This window comes from Mauremys mutica, chromosome 12 (assembly GCF_020497125.1).
Source record: "Mauremys mutica isolate MM-2020 ecotype Southern chromosome 12, ASM2049712v1, whole genome shotgun sequence".
In the NCBI taxonomy this organism is placed as follows: Eukaryota; Metazoa; Chordata; order Testudines; family Geoemydidae; genus Mauremys; species Mauremys mutica.
The window spans coordinates 37877187-37898603 of record NC_059083.1 but is presented as its reverse complement, the minus strand read 5'-3'; the positions used below and the strand labels follow the sequence as shown (position 1 = coordinate 37898603).

Sequence of the window (21417 nt, the reverse complement as noted above, 5' to 3'; positions counted from 1 at the left end):
CCTGATTTTAGCATCTAAATACCTTTGGCTTCTGCACCATAGATCCTTGTCAAAATGTTGTAATACAGCTAGAAAGATGTCAAATCATGTGAAAAATTGTAAGAAGCTGTCCAATTTGCATCATCTTGTTGACAGATGTGACAAAGTATTGTCACAGCGTTTCAGTCATGTCCAAGTCTTCTCCATGTGTTCAGAGAGTCTTATCAACATTTTCTGGATTGTAAGCAATGTGATTTCAATGCTTGTGGAGCTCTGGGTAAACTGGAGAAATATATCATATCAGGCTTGTTTCCATACACAAAGAACTAGGGCCTCATCCTCATTGAAAAGAAGACCCCTTTACATCATTCCAGCAGTGTAAAGAGGTCTTTAAGAGCTTGTAAATTACAGTCACACCCATTTTAAGGACTGTTTACACTGCCAAAGAATTGAAAGTTGTCTTATTGTAAAAGAGACTCAGTTCCAGTAATATATTTTCCAAATTCTAAGCCAAATTCTGCATTATTATTGTAATTTGATTTTATTTAGATATCTCAAAAGATTTATTTAATATTAGTATGCTTTGATGGTTCACTTGATTTCACCTCGCTGGCTGCCTAAATCATTGATTTCCAGACCATTGGACAATAACATCACGTCCCACTGAAAGCCTTTCTCAAGATTTCCTTGACTTCTTTATTCCTTAGAGTGTAAATGAAAGGGTTAAGCAATGGTATCACAATAGTAAGGAAGACAGAGACAATTTTGTTCATGTCCAGTGAGTTCTGTTTAGAAGGCGCGACGTACAGGAAGATGGCAGAGCCGTACAATATAACCACAACGGTGAGATGGGCAGAGCAAGTGGAAAAGGCCTTTTTCTGGCCTTGGGCAGATGGGATTCTCAGGATGGTGGAGATGATGTAAATGTAGGAGAACAGGGTGACTGCACAGGAGCCTAGGATGACAATAAAGCAGATAGTAATGTACACCATCTCAAAGAGGCGCGTGTCTGTGCAGGAGAGCTCTATCCAAGAATCTATGTCACAGAAGAAATGGTTGATGACTGTAGGACCACAGAAGGACAACCTAGTGATCAGAAATGCTGGCACAGAAATAGTCAGGAAGCCACCTACCCATGAGCCAATGGCCAACTGAGTGGACAAGGTGCTGTTCATGATGGAGCTATAGCGCAATGGGTGGCATATGGCCAAATAGCGATCATAGGCCATGACGGCCAGGAGTAGAAAATCAGTGCAGCCTAGGGAGAAGACAAAGTACATCTGCAGGAGGCAGCTGAGGAAGGAGATGGTTTTGCTTTGGGACACGAGATTGGTAAGAGTCTTGGGGATGGTAGCTGTGGTGAGCCAGATCTCCAGGAAGGAGAGATTGCAGAGGAAGTAGTACATAGGGGTGTGGAGGCGACGGTGGGTCACCACTAAGGATATGATGGTGATGTTTCCTGTGAGTATCAGGAGGTACATGAACAAGAATAGCATGAAGAGTGAGATCTGCAAATAATGAGAGCCAGGGAACCCACGCAGAATAAATTCCTTCACATTGTTTGATTTCCCTTCACCATTGGGGCCAGGTGGTGTACCTGCCAAAACACATGACACCATAAAGGGAAGAGGAAGAAATACACAGGTGATTTTGTTAGAGGCAGGTCATTGTTGACAGACAACAAACTGAGCCGTCACATATGTCTCAGGATTCTGAACACATATTCTATGGTGTAGTGGACATTTAACTCTCAATGGGAGCTGGGAACCCTCAGTACGTGATCAGCTCAGGGCATTAGACAGAGATGGGCTACCAGAGCTGGAAAGAGAACCCAGGCATCCAGATTCCCAGATTATTTTTCCAAGCTGTTAGAACACACTCCTCACTCCGAGCCAGAAACACCACCCAAGAGTCCTGGCCTATATTTTCAAAAGAGACTATTGATCTGGGAGTGCCTCGGGTTTTGGAAGTCTGCTTTGAGACATCTTAAAGGAAGGGCCTGGCGTCTAGTGAACAACTTGGGCCCCTGACTCTAGCAACAAAAGGACAGTCCACTGTTGTTGCTGTTGATGATGATGGTGATACTCTCATATTTGACTTATACCTCCTTCGAACCATTGGTAATCTTGATGATACCACAGACTTCCAGGCTCCATTCACCTCTCATTTTGGTCATACATTATAATAAGGTTCAATTAATAAATAATTGATCTTTTAATAAATGCTTGAGGAATTTTTATTGATTCCATCTGTCAGAATATGTTGCTTACAACCCTGACTGATTATCATTTGTAAAGCTTTCTAATGATGCACTTATAACGATCTGGAACATATACTGCTCATGTTTATAATGTACTTGTAATCTGTTAATTGCTTATAAGAAGGCTTGGAAAAATTCATTTTTTAAATAATTTCAATGGATCATAATGTTTATTTTTGAGCCTTGTTTTTGAATTTTTGCACAATTGTGCAGAAGTATGGGTTTTAAACATTTTTATTTTATTTTATTTTGATCAATTAAATTTCCACAGTGTGAGAACTTATGGCAGGGGCAGACAATGGGGATCAGGGGGTGGGTCACTGTCAGGCAGTAATTATTCAATAACCACACACGCTGAGAAGTTCTCAAGCAATATTTGCCTTACTTTGCCTACCTATCAATTTTAATTATTATAAATGAAAATATTTTTCATTGGTGTGTGTGTGTATGGTGAAATAGGATTTATTGACATTTCCCGATAAAAATCTAAGCTGTCCAAGCCTATTTAGAAAGCTTTTATAAATAGTGCCACACTACAAAGTGTGACCCCATTTTCTTCAGTTTAATGAGCTCCTCTGCGAACTGCACTGTCTTTAGTATGTTTTCACAAGTGTAACTGAGGTGAAATTAGTAAATAATTATGTTGATGGTACACAAGATGTGTATTGATTCCACCTCTCAAAATATGTTGCTTAGAACCCTGACTGATTATCATTTGTAAAGCTTTCTAATGATGCGCTTATAATGATCTGGAGCATATACTGCTCATGTCTCTAATGTACTTGTAATCTATTAATTGCTTATAAGAAGGCTTGGAAATATTCATTTTTTAAATAATTTCAATGGATAATAATGCTTATTTTTGTCTTCTTTTTGAATTTTTGCACAACTGTGCGGAAGTATTTAAACATTTTGATTTTATTTTATCAACAAAATTTCTACAGTTTGAGAACTTATGGCAGGGCCAGACAATGGGGGTGGGACGGTGGGGCACCATCAGGCAATAATTATTCAATTACCATACATGATGAGAAGTTGTCAAGTATTATTTGCCTTACTTTGCCTACTTGATAAAAATCTAAGCCGTCCAAGCCTATTTAGAAAGCTTTTATAAATAGTGCCCTAATACAAAGTGTGATCCCATTTTCTTCAGTTTAATGAGCCCCTCTGAAAACTGCACTGTCTTTAGTATGTTTTCACAAGGGTAACTGAGATGAACTTTTTTCAGAGTAGCAGCCGTGTTAGTCTGTATCCGCAAAAAAAACAGGAGTACTTGTGGCACCTTAAAGACTAACAAATTTATTGTAGCATGAGCTTTCGTGAGCTAAAGCTCACTTCTTCGGATGCATAGAATGGAACACACAGACAGGAGATATTTATACATACAGAGAACATGAAAAGGTGGAAGTATGCATACCAACAGGCAGAGTCTAATCAATTGAGATGAGCTATCGTTAGCAGGAGGAAAAAAATCTTTTTGAAGTGATAATTAAGATGGCCCATAGAAGGTGTGAGGAGAACTTAACATAGGGAAATAGATTCAATTGGTGTAATGACCCAACCATTCCCAGTCTTTATTTAGACCACAGTTAATGGTATCTAGTTTGCATATTAATTCAAGTTCAGCAGTCTCTCTTTGGAGTCTGTTTTTGAAGTTTTTTTGTTGCAAAATTGCCACCTTCAAGTCTGTCACTGAGTGGTTAGGAAGGTTGAAGTGTTCTCCCACTGGTTTTTGAATGTTATGATTCCTGATGTCAGATTTGTGTCCATTTATTCTTTTGCGTAGAGACTGTCCGGTTTGGCCAATGTACATGGCAGAGGGGCATTGCTGGCACATGATGGCATATATCACGTTGGTAGATGTGCAGGTGTACGAGCCCCTGATGGTGTGTCTGATGTGATTAGGTCCTGTGATGGTGTCACTTGAATGGATATGTGGACAGAGCTGGCATCGGGCTTTATTGCAAGGATAGGTTCCTGGGTTAGTGTTTATGTTGTATGGTGTGCGGTTGCTGGTGAGTATTTGCTTCAGGTTGGGAGGCTGTCTATAAGCAAGGACTGGCCTGTCTCCCAAGATCTGTGAGAGTGAGGGATCATCTTTAAGGATAGGTTGTAAATCTTTGTTGATGCGCTGGAGAGGTTTTAGTTGGGGGCTGTAGGTGATGGCTAGTGGTGTTCTGTTATTTTCTTTTTTAGGCCTGTCCTGTAGTAGGTGGCTTCTGGGTACTCTTCTGGCTCTGTCAATCTGTTTTTTCACTTCAGCAGGTGGGTATTGTAGGTTTAAGAATGCTTGATAGAGATCTTGTAGGTGTTTATCTCTGTCCGAGGGATTGGAGCAAATACGGTTGTATCTTAGAGCTTGGCTGTAGACAATGGATCGTGTGGTGTGTCCGGGATGGAAGCTGGAGGCATGTAAGTAAGTATAGCGGTCAGTAGGTTTCCGGTATAGGGTGGTATTTATGTGACCATCGTTTATTAGCACAGTAGTGTCTAGGAAATGGACCGCTTGTGTGGATTGGTCTAGGCTGAGGTTGATGGTGGGATGGAAATTGTTAAAATCTCGGTGGAATTCCTCGAGGGCTTCTTTTCCATGAGTCCAGATGATGAAGATGTCATCAATGTAGCGCAAGTAGAGTAGGGGTGTTAGGGAACGAGAGTTAAGGAAGCGTTGTTCTAAGTCAGCCATAAAGATGTTGGCATACTGAGGGGCCATGCGGGTACCCATAGCAGTGCCACTGACTTGAAGATATATATTGTCCCCAAATGTGAAATAGTTGTGGGTGAGGACAAAGTCACAAAGTTCAGCCACCAGGTTAGCCGTGATATTATCGGGGATACTGTTCCTGATGGCTTGTAGTCCATCTTCGTGTGGAATGTTAGTGTAGAGGGCTTCCACATCCATAGTGGCCAGAATGGTGTTTTCTGGAAGATCATTGATGGATTGTAGTTTCCTCAGGAAGTCAGTGGTGTCTCGAAGATAGCTGGGAGTGCTGGTAGCATAGGGCCTGAGGAGAGAGTCCACATAGCCAGACAATCCTGCTGTTAAAGTACCAATGCTTGAGATGATGGGGCGTCCAGGATTTCCAGGTTTATGGATCTTGGGTAGCAAATAGAATACACCTGGTCGGGGTTCCAGGCATGTGTCTGTATAGATCTGTTCCTGTGCTTTCTCAGGGAGTTTTTTGAGCAGATGGTGTAGTTTCTTTTGGTAATCATCAGTGGGATCAGAGGGTAATGGCTTGTAGAATGTGGAGTTAGAGAGTTGTCTGGCAGCCTCTTGTTCATATTCCGACCTATTCATGATGACGACAGCACCTCCTTTGTCAGCCTGTTTGATTATGATGTCAGAGTTGTTCTTGAGGTTGTTGATGGCACTGTGTTCAGCACGGCTTAGGTTATGGGGCAAGTGATGTTGCTTTTCCACAATTTCAGCCCGTGCACGGTGACGGAAGCAATCTATGTAGAAGTCTAGTCTGTTGTTCCGACCCTCTGGAGGAGTCCATGCAGAATCCTTTTTATTATAGCGGTGGTAGGAAGGAACTTAGTAAAGAATTATGTTGATGGTACACAAGATGGAATGGACTCCATGTCCTTATTTCTGAAATGTGCTGACTACAGAGCTTTTTCATTCTTTCTTTTCTTTTCTTCTTGACAAAAACTTATTTTTTCTCTCTAAAGACATCAGATGTGATTTGTAGTAAATAGGGGAGAAGATTGTTTTATTTTGGAAAGTGTAGACTCCGCATTATTTACAAAACTACAATTATTCTGCAAGACAGCAAGTAGGTGAAAGTGATCCGAAACTGACTATAAACACAAGAGAAATTGTCTAACCTGCTTTTTTTACTGTAGTGTAAGCACAATGCAGAAGCACAAGCTGGCATTCTCAAAGAACCCTGAGGGAACTGGTCACCCACATATATTGCATTTCAGTGGGATTTGTTCATCTAACTCCTTTAGACTCCAATGAAAATCCTAGCTTAAAAAACCCCAGCACAAACAATGAAAAGAAAATCAGAATGCAAAATGTGCTCTGTTCAAGGAATCTAAACTAGTATTAATTTAAATGTTAGGAATAATAATAACAAGAAAACATTCTGATTTCACTTAAACTTGTGTAAATCCTACATATTCTGGGAAAATATTCAAAACATACTCACTGTGTTAGAGCTGTGGATGTATCCAGAACTGGGGGGAGCGGGGAGGGGAATGATATCACATCAGATGTAGAGGAAACTGATCTCTGAACATGGAGAGAAAACCAATACCGTTATTATTTTTTTAAAAAAGCAGAAAATAATGCTGTTTCTCTAACACACACTCTTTGAAACTTGTCAAAAGGCTCTAGCTCTCAGCCTGCCCTAATGGAGTCAACCATCAACTACGCTTAATAAATCATTTGCATATCTCTTTATATACCTATAACTGAAAATAAATAATCTATATCGTATCCGCTACTGTCTTCTTAATTGCTCTGTTCAGGCAAAATAAACGTGTTTGCTTCAAGGAGGCTTATTTCATCTGCTAAGAGGCAGCCTTGGGGCATGTTCTTCAGAGAACTCCACAGACTTTCTCAGGAACTTAAAGTGCATTGCTTGTGGGGTCATTAAATAAATAATTCAAGGGCCAGTCCTCAGATTCCTACATCCCCATGTGGGTTTTGTGAACTCATACATCTGCCTTCATAGAGTTTCTCTGCACTGGATTCTGAACAAATTTCACATGCTCATTCCTTGTGATAAACCTCCATCCATTATTCTTGGATCTTGTCCCAAAAAGAGTTGGCTGAACAACAGAGCACAATGAGACATATTCTTTTGCTGGCCAAAGAATAACAACAATACTTCACTCTTATGTGGTGCTTTAAATCAGTAGATCGTAAAGCACTTTACCAAGGAGGCCAGGATCATTATTCCCCTTTTACAGATGCGAAACTGAGGTGCAGAAAGGGGAAGATTTACACCAGGTGTTTGAGAGGGGAATCAGACCACTCACTCCAGTAGAGTTACTCCTGGTTTACACTGGGGTGAGTGAGGGGAGAATCAGGCTCACTGACTTCAGCGATTCATAGATTTTAAAGCCAGAAGGCGCCATTATGATCAGTTAGGCACCTAGTGGGATTCTCAAAGGAGACTAGACAAATTAGGTGCTTAACTTCCATTGAAGTCAATGGCAGTGAGGTAATTTTTAAATCTACACTACATGTCTACCTGCATCTTTAGGCACCTAAGTCCCTATAAAAATCCAACCTTTATAGACCATGTTCAAGCCATCTCTTAACCTCTTAGGTAACTTAATAACTTAATAGCTTAATAGATTCAACTTCAAGGAAAAACTCTTGTTTTACATTAAGACCGTGAGAACAGAAGAACGGCCATACTGGGTCAGAACAATGGTCCTTGTAGCCCAGTATCCTGTCTTCAGACAGTGGCCAGTGTGGGATACCTCAGAGGGAATGAACAGAACAGGGAAGTTATCAAATGATACATTTTCTTTCATCCAGTGTCAGGATCTGACAGACCAGCAGTTTCAAAGGGGACTAATCTAATGGGAGTTGAGCACTTATCTCCCTTTGACTCATTTAAAGTCGCAACCTAAAAAAAATCAAAATTAAATTGCATTTGATTTATTAATAGTGGGTTCGGTTCTCCTCTCACATAAAACCAAATAAGTAAGTAGATTACTCCTGATTAGGTTGTTGAAATTCCAGTGGAATTCTTCCAAATTTAAACCAACATAACTCCATTCCCTTCAGAAGAGCTACCCATCCTCTACATGGAAAGGAGGATCATGCCTATTGGTTTCAGCGCAGTACCTTGTGATTTAGGCCAGTGACAATGGGATGAGAATCAGACCCAACGTACTAGGGAGTCATGAGAAATGACAGATCAGATAATTGAGGCCTTCCCTGCATCCATCCAAAATGAAGAGCATAGACACTAGCAGAAACTTAACTGGAGTTTGGCTTAGTAAGAACTGAGTAAGAATCTCAGGAGTTACCCATTGACTTCAGTGCAATAATGGCCCAAGTACCAGTAAGCTGGGATTTTCAAAGTGGCCTAAGGGAGTTACTTTTTCAGTGTGACTTGAGCACCTAACTCCTATAGGCTCCTTTGAAAATACCAGCCTAAGTGAGCACTGAGTAAATAATGAATGAGAAGAAAGTAAATACCAAATAAGGCCTGAGTACACACCATGTAAACTTTCTCTTTACCTCAAGGTTTGTCCACACTGCATGCTTCTTTTGGCGGCATGTAGAGTACAGACATGGCCAGCCCTCTAGCATAGGAATAAATCACAGTGTAAATGGCAAGGCACGGATAAAGATACCCCTGAAGCCTGTTTGTGTGTTCTCAAGTACAGACCCCACACGTCTCTCTATTCACCCAAGCAGTGCTGTCTACACTGCTATTTTCAGATGTGTAGTGTCCTGCTGTGTCCCCACCGCTGAAGGGTGAGGGGTGAGGAAGAGGAGTCTATACTGTATATTGGGCACTAGGGGCAGCAGAGGGTGGAGGTGGGGAAGGGGCGGCTATACTGTATAATGAGCACTAGGGGCAGCAGAAGGTGAGGGGTGGGGAACGGGCAGCTATACTGTATAATGGGCACTAGGGGAAGCAGAGTGGCACTTGTATCCCCAGTGAGCTAATAGTCGCTTTATCTAACTGTCCATCCATCCAATTGTCCATCTAACTCTGCATCTGTATTATCATCTGTCCATACACCTATTTTTTTTTCTGTCTATCTGTCCACCAGGCTGTTTCATTATTTCCTTCTTCCACTATTTGTCTATCCAATTATCTATTGTTGTCTATTCCTTTTTCAGAAGATATCTTTCCCTGAGTCAATCGAGTTTGAAAGTGTTTCACCGTCTTGAAACACAGGAAAATAAAATAGAGCACAAAGTATCTGTCATTCCCTCCACATGTACCAAACATCCTCGGCAGGAGCAACAGCAACCAGACTTCGAGGTGCCAACTCACACTTTGATCTTGTTAACACTGAGGCCAGATTCTCAAAGGTGTTTAGGAACATAAAGATACAGCCTAGTGGGATTTTCCAAAGCACCTAAACCGATGAGGTGCCTAACTCCCATTGGATGGTAGGTGGCTAACTTAAATAGACACTTTTGAAAATCCCATTATGGCTCAGTTCCTCAAAGGCATTTAGACACCTAACTCTCATTGATTGCAATGGGAGTTAGGTGTCTAAGTGTCCATGCACAACTTTAGGCACCTAAATGCCTTGGAAACATAGCCCTCCATTCATTGACCTGAGGAGAGAATCTTCATTTATTCCTTCAATGGAGCAGGAGTACCACATTACGTAGGGATTGTTTCCTGTGTACTCAGTTTGTGCACTGAGGGTTGGATGTCAGAAGTCCCAACCATGGGCACACCCACTATAGGCCCACCGCCTGACTCCTTGTTCCCTATTCACACCTGTTCACCAGTTTGGTGTGGGATGAGATTAGGCAGGACCCAATATATCTTTGAACCTCCTATGCCAGTAACCATTCACACCAGTGAAGGATCATCCTTCAGATGGGAAAAGGTTTATTCAACTTCTCAAAAGGGATTTCCAGAGGGGCTGACTAATTGGATGGTGATTTTCAATGGGAATTGGATGCCTCTGAAAATTCCAGCAACCCAACTTTGCTGGGGAGCCCCAGTCATGCATTCGTGGACCAGGACCCCATTGTGCTACGTGATTAACCAAACAATGGTCCCTACTCCAAAGAGTTTACAATCTAATTAAGACAACATGAAATCCACAGTATAAAAACATTATAGGATAAAGCGGAAAATCTCTGGAGTTCACTAGGCCAGACTGTAATGATCTAACTCACTTGAGAAGCACCACAGACTTAAATTTTACCATGAGTGGATAAAGTTATATACATTGGCTTGGCAGAAATCGATGGTTAATATCACTGTTTACTTTTAAGCATTTTTTAAATTTTGATCCATTTCAATTTTCACAGTTGCGAGAAATTATACGGGGTGGGGGTGGGAGGAGGAGTGGCCAGGCAATTATTTAATGGCAATAGACATTCAGATTCAAAAAGTTAAGCTTTATAAGCTATTATAACACAAATTGTCAACATTACATGTCAAAATACCCACACATAGACCCATGATTATATTTTATTGTTGTTTAGGTTGCAATTGTTAAAGGTGCCTAGGAGAGTTAGGCCCACAAATCCCATCAAAATTGAATGAGGTCTTGGTGCCTAATTCCGTTAGACTCCCTGGAAAGTCCCAGCCTGATTTTAGCACCTAAATACCTTTGGCTTCTGCACCGTAGATCCTTGTCAAAATGTTGTAATAGAGCTAGAAAGATGTCAAATCATGTGAAAGATTGTAAGAAGCGGTCCAATTTGCATCATCGTGTTGACAGATGTGACAAAGTTTTATCATAGCTTTCCAGTAACGTCCAAGTCTTCTCCAAGTTTTCAGAGAGTCTTATCAACATTTTCTGGATTGTAAGCAAAGTGATCACAATGCTTGTGGAGCTCCATCAAAAGTGCTAGAGTGCTAAATGTCAGAAGCAAGTATCTGGGTAAAATGGAGAAATATATCATATCAGGCTAGTTTCCATACACAAAGAATGAGGGCCTGATCCTCATTGAAAAGAAGACCCCTTTCCATCATTCCAGCAGTGTAAAGCGGTCTTTCAGACCTTGTAAATTACAGTCACACCCATTTTAAGGCCCATTTACACTGCCAAAAGAATTCAAAGTTGCCTTATTTTAAATGAGACTCAGTCCCGGTAATATAGTTTCCAAATTCTGGGCCAAATTCTGCATTATTATTATTATTTGATTTTATTTAGATACCATAAATGATTTATTTAATATTCAAAAGTTTTGATGGTTTACTTGATTTCCCCTTGCTGACTACCTAAATCAATGATATCCAGGCCATTGGACAATAACATCATGTCCTACTGAAAGCCTTTCTCAAGATTTCCTTGACTTCTTTATTCCTTAGAGTGTAAATGAAAGGGTTAAGCAATGGTGTCACAATAGTATTGAAGACAGAGACAATTTTGTTCATGTCCAGTGAGTTCTGTTTAGAAGGCTCGACGTACAGGAAGATGGCACAGCCATACAATATAACCACAATGGTGAGATGGGCAGAGCAAGTGGAAAAGGCCTTTTTCTGGCCTTGGGCAGATGGAATTCTCACTATGGTGGAGATGATGTAAATGTAGGAGAACAGGGTGACTGCACAGGAGCCTAGGATGACAATAAAGCAGATAGAAATGTACACCATCTCAAAAAGGTGCGTGTCTGTGCAGGAGAGATCTATCCAAGAATCTATGTCACAGAAGAAATGGTTGATGACCATAGGGCCACAGAAGGACAACCTTGTGATCAGAAATGCTGGCACAGAAATAGTCAGGAAGCCACCTACCCAGGAACCAATGGCCAACTGAATGAACAATGTGCTGTTCATGATGGAGCTATAGCGCAATGGGTGGCATATGGCCAAGTAGCGATCATAGGCCATGACAGCCAGGAGTAGAAATTCAGTGCAGCCTAGGGAGAAAACAAAATACATCTGCAGGAGGCAGCTGAGGAAGGAGATGGTTTTGCTTTGGGACACGAGATTGGTAAGAGTCTTGGGGATGGTAGCTGTGGTGAACCAGATCTCCAGGAAGGAAAGATTGCATAGGAAGTAGTACATAGGGGTGCGGAGGCGACGGTGGGTCCCCACTAAGGATATGATGGTGATGTTTCCTGTGAGTGTCAGGAGGTACATAAACAAGAATAGCATGAAGAGTGAGATCTGCAAATAACGAGATCCAGGGAACCCACGCAGAATAAATTCCTTCACATTGGTTTGATTTCCCTTCACCATTGGGGCCAGGTGGTGTACCTGCCAAAACACATGAAACCATAAAGGGAAGACAAAAAAATACACAGGTGATTTTGTTAGATGCAGGTCATTGTTGACAGACAACAAACTGAGCAGTCACATAGATATCAGGATTCTGAACACAATTTGTATGGTGTAGTGAACATTTAACTCTCAATGAGTGCTGGGAACCCTCAGCATGTTGTCGGCTCACGGCATTAGACAGAGATGGGCACCCATTAACGAGCTGGAAACAGAACCCGGGCATCCAAATTCCCAGTTCCTTTTTCTGAGCTACTAGAACACGCTCCTCACCCTGAGCCTGAAACAGAACCCAAGAGTCCTGGCTTATATTTTCAAGGAAGGGCCTGACCTCTAGTGGGCAACTGGGCCCCTGACTCTAGCAACAATAGGACAGTCCACTGTTGTCGCTGTTGATGATGATGGTGATACCCTCATATTTGACTTATACCTCCTCTGAACCATTGGTAATCATGATGGTACCATAGACTTCCAGACTCCATTCACCTCTCATTTTGGTCATACTTTATAATAAGGTTCAATTAATAAATAATTGATGCTTTAATAAATGCTTGAGCAATTTGTATTGTTTCCAGCTGTCAAAATATGTTGCTTATAACCCTGACATAATCATTTGTAAAGCTTTCTATTGATGCACATATATTGCTCATGTTTCTAACATACTTGTAATTTTTAATTGCTTATAAGAAGGCTTGGGAAAAATCATTTTTTTAAATAATTTCAACAGATAATATCAATGTTTATTTTTAAGCCTTGTTTTTGTATTTTTGCACAGTTGTGCAAAATTATGGGTTTTAAACATTTTTATTTAATTTTTATCAATTAAATATCCACATTGTGGGAAATTATGGCAGGGACAGACAATGGGGGACTGTCAGGCAATAATTATTCAATGACCATACATTCTGAGATTCAAACATTTAAAGCTTTATAACTGTTAAAACACAAACTGTCAACATCATGTGTCAAAATACACAAAGTAAATGGCTTTTAATCAAACCCTAATAAGTTCTCAAGCAGCATTTGCCTTACTTTGCCTACCTATCAATTTTAATTATTACCAATGAAAATATTTTTTCATCGGTTTGGGTGTGTATGGTGAAATAGGATTTATTGACATTTCCCGATAAAAATCTAAGCTGTCCAACCCTATTTGGAAAGCATTTATAAACAGTGCCCCAATACAAAGTGTGACCCCATTTTATTCAGTTTAATGGGCCCGCCTGCAAACTGCACTGTCTTTAGTATGTTTTCACAAGTGTAACAGAGGTGCAGTTAGTAAATAATTATGTTGATTGTACAAAAGATGGAATGGACTCCATGTCCTTCTTTCTGAAATGTGGTGACTACAGAGCTTTTTCATTCTCTCTTTTATTTCTTCTTGTCAAAAACTTATTTTTTCTCTCTCAAAACATCAGATCTGATTTGGACTAATTAAGGGGAAGATTGTTTTATTTTGGAAAGTGTAGAGTCTGCATTATTTGCAAAACTACAATTATTCTGCAAGACAGCAAGAAGGTGAAACTGATCAGAAGCTGACTATAAATACAAGAGAAATTGTTTAACCTGTTTTTATACAGTAGTGTGAGCACAATGCAGAAACACAGGCTGGCATTCTCAAAGACGCTTGAGGGAATTGGGCACCCACATATATTGCATTTCAGTGGAATTTGTTCATCTAACTCCTTTAAACTCCAATGAAAATCCTAGCTTAAAAAAACCTGGCACAAACAATGAAAAGAAAATCAGAATGCAAAATGTGTTCTGTTCAAGGAATCTAAACTAGTATTAATTTAAATGTTAGGAATAATAATAACAAGAAAATGTTCTGATTTCAATTAAACTTGAGTAAATCCTACGTATTCTGGTAAGATATTCAAAGAATTTTCAAAACATACTCACTGTGTTAGATCTGTGGATGTATCCAGAATTGGGGGGAGGAGGGGAAATGATATCACAATAGATGTAGAAGAAACTGATCTCTGAACATGGAGAGAAAACCAATACAGTTATTATTTAATAATAATAATAATAATAATAATAATAATAATAATAATAATAATAATAATAATGCTGTTTCTCTAACACACTTGTCAAAAGGTTCTAGCTCTCAGCCTGCCCTAATGGAGTCAACCATCAACTATCCTTAATAAATTGTTTGCATATCTCTTTATATACCTATCATTGAAAATAACCAATCTATATCTTAAATGCAACTGTCTTCTTAATTGCTATATTCAGGCAAAATAAAAGTATTTCATTCAGGAAGGCTTATTTCATCTACTCAGAGGCAGCCTTGGGACATGATCTTCAGAGAAATCCACAGACTTTCTCAGGAACTTTGAGTGCTTTGCTTGTGGAGTCATTAAATAAATAACTCAAGGGCCAGTCCTCAAATTCCTACAACCCCATGTGGGTTTTGTGAACTCGTACACCTACCTTCATAGAGTTGCTCTGCACTGAATTCTGAACAACTTTCACATGCTCGTTCCTTGTGTCAAACCTCCATCCATTATTCTTGGATCTTGTCTCAAAGAGAGTTGGCTGAACAACAAAGCACAATGAGACATATTCTTTTGCCAGAGAAAAAATAACAATAATATTTCGCTCTTATGCGGTGCTTTAAATCAGTAGCTCTCAAAGCACTTTACCAAGGAGGCCAGGATCATTATCCACCTTTTACAAATGGGAAACTGAGGCACAGAAAGGGGAAATTTTACACCAGGTGTTTGAGAGGGGAATCAGACCACTCACTCCAGTGGAGTTACTCCTGGTTTACACTGGGGTGAGTGAGGGGATAATCAGGCTCACTGACTTCAGCGATTCATAAATTTTAAAGCCAGAAGGCACCATTATGATCATCTCTGCTGACCTCCTGTATAACCTCAACCAGGAAATTTCATCCAATGATTCCCTCAGCAAACCCATAATTTGTGTCTGATCTACAGTGTATCTTTTGAAGGAAACATCCAGTCTTTATTTAAAGACTTCAGGTGATGAAGAACTCACCACACCCTTGACAAGTGGTTCTAATGGTTAATTACCCCCATGGTGAAAAATTTGCTTCTTATTTCCAGGCTGAATTGGATCTCGTTCTGCTTTTATCTGCTAGATTAAGGACACCTCAATTATCAGGAATCTTCTCCTTTTGCAGGTACTTAGGGCTAGATTGTTAAAGGTATTTAGTCATCTAAAAATGCAGTTAGGCACTTATTGGGATTCTCAAAGGTGACTAGACAAATTATGTCCTTATCTCCCATTGAAGTCAATGGCAGTGACGTGATTTTTAAATCTACACTACATGTCTATCTGCATCTTTAAGCACCTAAATTCCTACAAGAATCTGACCTTTATAGATCATATTAAAGCCACCTCTTAAGCTCTTAGGTAACTTAATAACTTAATAGCTTAATAGATTAAACTTCAAGGAAAAAACTCTTGTTTTACATTAAGACCGTAAGAACAGAAGAACGGCCATACTGGATCAGACCAATGGTCCTTGTAGCCCAGTATCCTGTCTTCAGACAGTGGCCAGTGCAGGATACCTCAGAGGGAATGAACAGAACAGGGCAGTTATCAAATGATTCATTCTCTCTCATCCAGTCCCAGAATCTGGCAGACCAGCAATTTTAATACTATTCCACCTACACTGATGGGCATTCTTTACTGCCTTATGCTTAGGTGTCAGAAAAAGAAGTCATCTGCAGTGAATAAAGGATCCTCCAGCTTCAGATTTGACTATTTAGGTAAACTAAATAGTTATTGTTATTTTACCAGATTCTACCATGATGGACTAGATCCTCAACTGGGGTATATAGTGGACAGCCCCATTGATTTCCTGGATTGGCGCCAATTTGTGCCTAAAGAGAAATAGACCCAGCATTCTCAGTGGTGCTATGATGTGTAAACCAGCTGAGGACTCTATATTACATTTTTGAATGAGTATTTTTTACCTCAGATGTACAGTGGAGCTAGACTTGGCTATAATTTACACCATTGTCAATACAGAGGACTCCCACTGTTTGCCTAATAAATCAATCTACCCATCTGATTTAGCATTTGGGCGGCTCTTCTAGGAAGCCCATCTAGTTTACTGATTGCAGTGTTGTATAAACTGAGGCTGGGAGTTTCAAAGGGGACTAAGCCAATGGGAGTTGAGCACTTATCTCCCTTTGACTCATTCAAAGTTGCAACCTAAAAAAAAAACAAAATTAAATTGCATTTGATTTATTAATAGTGGGTTGGGTTCTCCTCTCACATAGAACCAAATAAGTAAGTAGATTACTCCTGATTAGGCTGTTGAAACTCCAGTGGAATTCTTCCCAATTTAAACCAACATAACTCCATTTCCTTCAGAAGAGCCACCCCTCATCTACATGGAAAGTAGAATCATGCCTATTGGATTCAGCGCAGTACCTTGTGATTTAGGCCAGTGACAATGGGATGATAATCAGACCTAATGTACTAGGGGCTCATGAGAAATGACAGATCAGACCAGGGCCAACTGGGGGGGGGGGCAAGTGGGGCAATTTGTCCCAGGCCCCGGCTCCACAGGGGCTCCCACGAGAATGGCTGAGGCTCCCTCCCCGGCCCCAGCCTGACCCGACCCCGTCTCTTCCCCTCTCCCAGAGCCTTAGCGCATCCAGGAGCTCCCCTGGACAGATGCAGCGTGGCTCTGGCGGGGCCCCTGAGCTCCTCCCCGCTCAGAGCCGCGTGGTAATGGGGTGGGGCTGCTACCAGTGTGGTGCTCTGCTTTGTTCAATGTTGATAACAGTCAACTGAGTGCGTGTGTTCCCTCTGTGTGCTGCCCTGGCTCTGCACAGATATCTAACACAGCAGACCATAAGAACATAATAACGGCTGTACTGGGTCAGACCAAAGGTCCATCTAGCCCAATATCCTGTCTGCCAACAGTGGCCAATGCCAGGTGCCCAGAGGGAGTGAACCTAACAAGTAATGATCAAGTGATCTCTCTCCTGCCATCCATCTCCACCCTCTGACAAACAGTCTAGGGACACCATTCCTTAGCCATCCTGACTAATATCCATTAGTGGACTTAACCTCCATGAATTAATCCAGTTCTCTTTTAAACACTGTTAAAGTCCTAGCCTTCGCAACCTCCTAAGGTGAGGCGTTCCACAAGTTGACTGTGCGCTGCATGAAGAAGAACTTCCTTTAATTTGTTTTAAACCTGCTGCCCATTAATTTCATTTGGTGACCTCTAGTTCTTGTATTATGGGAATAAGTAAATAACTTTTCCGTCTCTAGTTTCTCCACATCACTCATGATTTTATATACCTCTATAATATCACCCCTTAGTCTCCTCTTTTCCAAACTGAAAAGTCCTAGCCTTTTTAATCTCTCCTCATATGGGACCCGTTCCAAAACGCTAATCATTTTAGTTGCCCTTCTCTGAACCATTTCTAGTGCTAGAATATCTTTTTTGAGATGAGGAAACCACATCTGTATGCAGTATTCAAGATGTGGACATACCATCGATTTATATAAGGGCAATAATATATTCTCAGCCTTATTCTCTGTCCCCTTTTTAATAATTCCTAACATCCTGTTTGCTTTTTTGCCCATCTCTGCGCACTGCGTGGACATCTTCAGAGAACGATCCACGATGTCTCCAAGATCTTTTTCCTGAATAGTTGTAGCTAAATTAGCCCCCATCATATTGCATGTATAGTTGGGGTTATTTTTTCCAATGTGCATTACTTTACATTTATCCACATTAAATTTCATTTGCCATTTTGTTGCCCATTCACTTAGTTTTGTGAGATCTTTTCGAAGATCTTCACAGTCTGCTTTAGTATTAACTATCTTGAGCAGTTTAGTATCGTCTGCAAACTTTGCCACCTCAGTTTTTACCCCTTTCTCCAGATCATTTATGAATAAGTTGAATAGGATTGGTCCGAGGACTGATCCTTGGGTAAAACCACTAGTTATCCCTATCCATTCTGAGAATTTACCATTCCTACCCTTTGTTCCCTGTCTTTTAACCAGTTCTCGATCCTTGCCTTTTATCCCATAACAGCTTAATTTACGTAAGAGCCTTTGGTGAAGGACCTTGTCAAAGGCTTTCTGGAAATCTAAGTATACTATGTCCACCAGATCCCCCTTGTCCACATGTTTGTTGACCCCATCAAAGAACTCTAATAGATTAGTAAGACACGATTTCCCTGTTCAGAAACCATGTTGACTATTGCTAAACAGTTTATGTTTTTCTATGTGTCTGACAATTTTATTCTTAACTATTGTTTCGACTAATTGGCCCGGCACTGACATTAGACTTACTGGTCTGTAATTGCCGGGATCACCTCTACAGACCTTTTTAAATATTGGCATTACATTAGCTATCTTCCAGTCACTGGGTACAGAAGCCGATTTAAAGGACCCTAGTTAATAGTTCAGCAACTTCACATTTGAGTTCTTTCAGAACTCTTGGGCGAATGCCATCCGGTCCCCGTGACTTGTTAATGTTAAGTTTATCAATTAATTCCAAAACCTCCTCTAGTGACACTTTAATCAGTGACAGTTCCTCAGATTTGGCACTTACAAAGGCTGGCTCAGGTTTGGGAATCTCCCTAACATCCTCAGCTGTGAAGACCGAAGCAAAGAATCCTTTAGTTTCTCCACAATGACTTTATCGTCTTTAAGTGCTCCTTTTGTATCTCAATCATCCAGGGTCCCCACTGGTTGTTTAGCAGGCTTCCTGCTTCTGATGTACTTAAAAACATTTTGTTATTACCTTTGGAGTTTTTGGCTAGCCATTCTTCAAATTCCTCTTTGGCTTTTCTTATTACACTCTTGCACTTAATTTGATAGTGTTTATGCTCCTTTCTATTTGCCTCACTAAGATTTGACTTCCACTTTTTAAAGGAAGTCTTTTTATCTCTCATTGCTTCTTTTACATTGTTATTAAGTCACGGTGGCTCTTTTTAATTTTTTTACTGTGTTTCTTAATTTGGGGTATACATTGAAGTTGGGCCTCTATTATGGTGTCTTTAAAATGTGCCCATGCAGCTTGCAGGGATTTCACTTTAGCCACTGTACCTTTTAACTTTTGTTTAATTAACCCCCTCATTTTTGTGTGGTTCCCTTTTTTGAAATTAAATGCCACAGTGTTGGGCCGCAGAGATGTTCTTCCCACCACAGGGATGTTGAATGCTATTGTATTATGGTCACTATTTCCAAGCGGTCCTGCTATAGTCACCTCTTGGACCAGCTCCTGCGCGCCACTCAGGATTAAATCGAGAGTTGCATCTCCCCTTGTGGGTTCCCTTACCAGCTGCTCCATGAAGCAGTCATTTAAAGTATCGAGAAATTTTATCTCTGCATTTCGTCCTGACGTGAAATCAGATCACATCAATAGTTTGATCTCTAGCTATGAGCAAAATAAACAAACCCAAAAACTTTTAAGTGGGCTCATATTTCCACAACTCTTAGCTCAAATGACCCCAAATTTAGGTTACTAATCCTACCCTGCACCCTCCTAAGGCACGTTAAATGTCAATGAAATTTGCCTAAGTGTGTCATTTTTTTTAAAGAAAGGTGGAAATTTAAACAGAAGTCATGACGCAACCTTCACTATCGGGGTGTTGCTGTGTAGTTATAATATTAATCTGTTAATTTACTGGCTGGGTACCCATCTCATAGGTTTCTATTAACCATATTATTGGAATATTCCATGAGCATTGAGATGGGATTGTGACGTCCAGCAATGAGAATATCAGATACAGGAACAAGCAAAAAGCTAGACAGCACGGGACAGATATTCAGCTCTTGTCACCTGGCCGGTTCCATAGCACTATGCCAATTTACATCCGCTGAGGAACTGGTCTAATCGACTTCAGTGGGGCTGGGACTGATTTACACAAGAGCTGTTTGGGGATCTGGACCCTTTGACTCCAAGGCAGCTAGAGGTGATTTACAAAAGCTGGGGGTCTGACCCATTCACTCCAGTGGTGCTACCCTGATTTGAACTAGCTGAGACTCTGGTGCCACTAGACTCTCAGCTATTGTAGGTCACATGTCTGGGCTACTAATTTATATTTTATGTTGCCATCCTGTAAGGACCCCCTTTGTGACTCAGCCCTGCCTTGTTTTTAGCCAAGGGTCCTTCCAGGGATGCTGCCATTGTGTGAGATCCAGGGCAGGTGCTGTTCCCCCTCTGGGGGGTTAGGATCAGCTAGTGCAGGTTGTCAGAGTGATTTGCTCCAGAGGTGAGATCAGAGATGAGATCACAACCCTGGAGACCGGATTCAGCTATTTAGCCCCAGAGCAGGGACACCCTGGGCTGTGACCGTGTCTGAAGCCTGCACAAGGTGGGATCATCTCTAGAGCTGGGAGTGGCTTTCAGTCCCTGATCCCATTTAGTCCATCGCATCTCACCCAAGCCTGCCCTAGGAGAGAAGCAGGGAAGCACCCGTCTGTGCTAGGAACTGCAGAAAGACGCTGCAACTCAGAACATGCAGTGAAGGGGCACAACAACAACTATTGGATAATACAGTGATGGGGGAATACGAGAGAGAGAGAGAGAGAGAACCAAACAATCCTGGCAGTGGGCGTATAGATAGATTAGATTAGATAATGACCAATGATTCTTAACACTGCAAGATCAAATGCACTGCAAATTGGGATAAAGAAGAAGGGCAAGAGCATATTTGGGTACGGACTGGCTAACCTAGTGAGGAGGGCTTTAAACTAGGTTCAACGGGGGCAGGTGACTAAAGCCCACAGGTAAGTAAAAAGCATGGAGACCTGGGAAAAGGGTCGGAATCTGGGGGGCGCATGCGCTGCTATAGCAGAAATAAGGGAGAGATGAGACAGAACTGTGGGGGCAGGAGGGGAATCAAATCAGTATCTTAGATGTCTGTATACTAATGGGAGAAGTATGGGGAATAATCAGGAAGAACTCGAAATGCTAATAAATAAACACAACTATGATATAGTTGGCATCATGGAGATTTGGTGGGATAATATTCATGACTGGAATATTGGTATAGAAGGGTACAGTTTAGTCAGGAAGGACAAGCAGAGAAAAATGGAGGAGGTGTTGCCTTATATATTAAAAATGTATACACTTGGACTTAGGTTGAGATAGAAATAGGAGACAGACTTGTTGAAAGTCTCTGGGTGAGCATAAAAGGGATAAAAAACAAGGGTGATGTCATGGTAGGGGTTTACTGCAGACCACCTAACCAGGTAGAAGAGGTGGATGAAGCTTTTTTTAAACAACTAACAACATCATCCAAAGCACAGGACTTG

At 40.9% G+C, this 21417-nt stretch overlaps 1 protein-coding gene and 1 pseudogene across 1 annotated transcript; both read right to left on the bottom strand.

The window, feature by feature from the left end:
• Nucleotides 1-632: 632 nt before the first annotated feature.
• On the bottom strand, nucleotides 633-1558 carry LOC123347029 (annotated as a pseudogene).
• Nucleotides 1559-11178: 9620 nt separating this feature from the next.
• LOC123346516 (olfactory receptor 6F1-like) lies at nucleotides 11179-12105 on the bottom strand. The gene has a single exon (XM_044983964.1). It carries the CDS (start codon nucleotides 12103-12105, stop codon nucleotides 11179-11181), a length of 927 nt encoding a protein of 308 aa, XP_044839899.1.
• Nucleotides 12106-21417: the final 9312 nt, after the last annotated feature.

Bases quoted from the DNA above. Each gene is read 5' to 3' on its own strand.
- LOC123346516 (XM_044983964.1), bottom strand. From the start codon at position 12,105: ATGGTGAAGGGAAATCAAACCAATGTGAAGGAATTTATTCTGCGTGGG.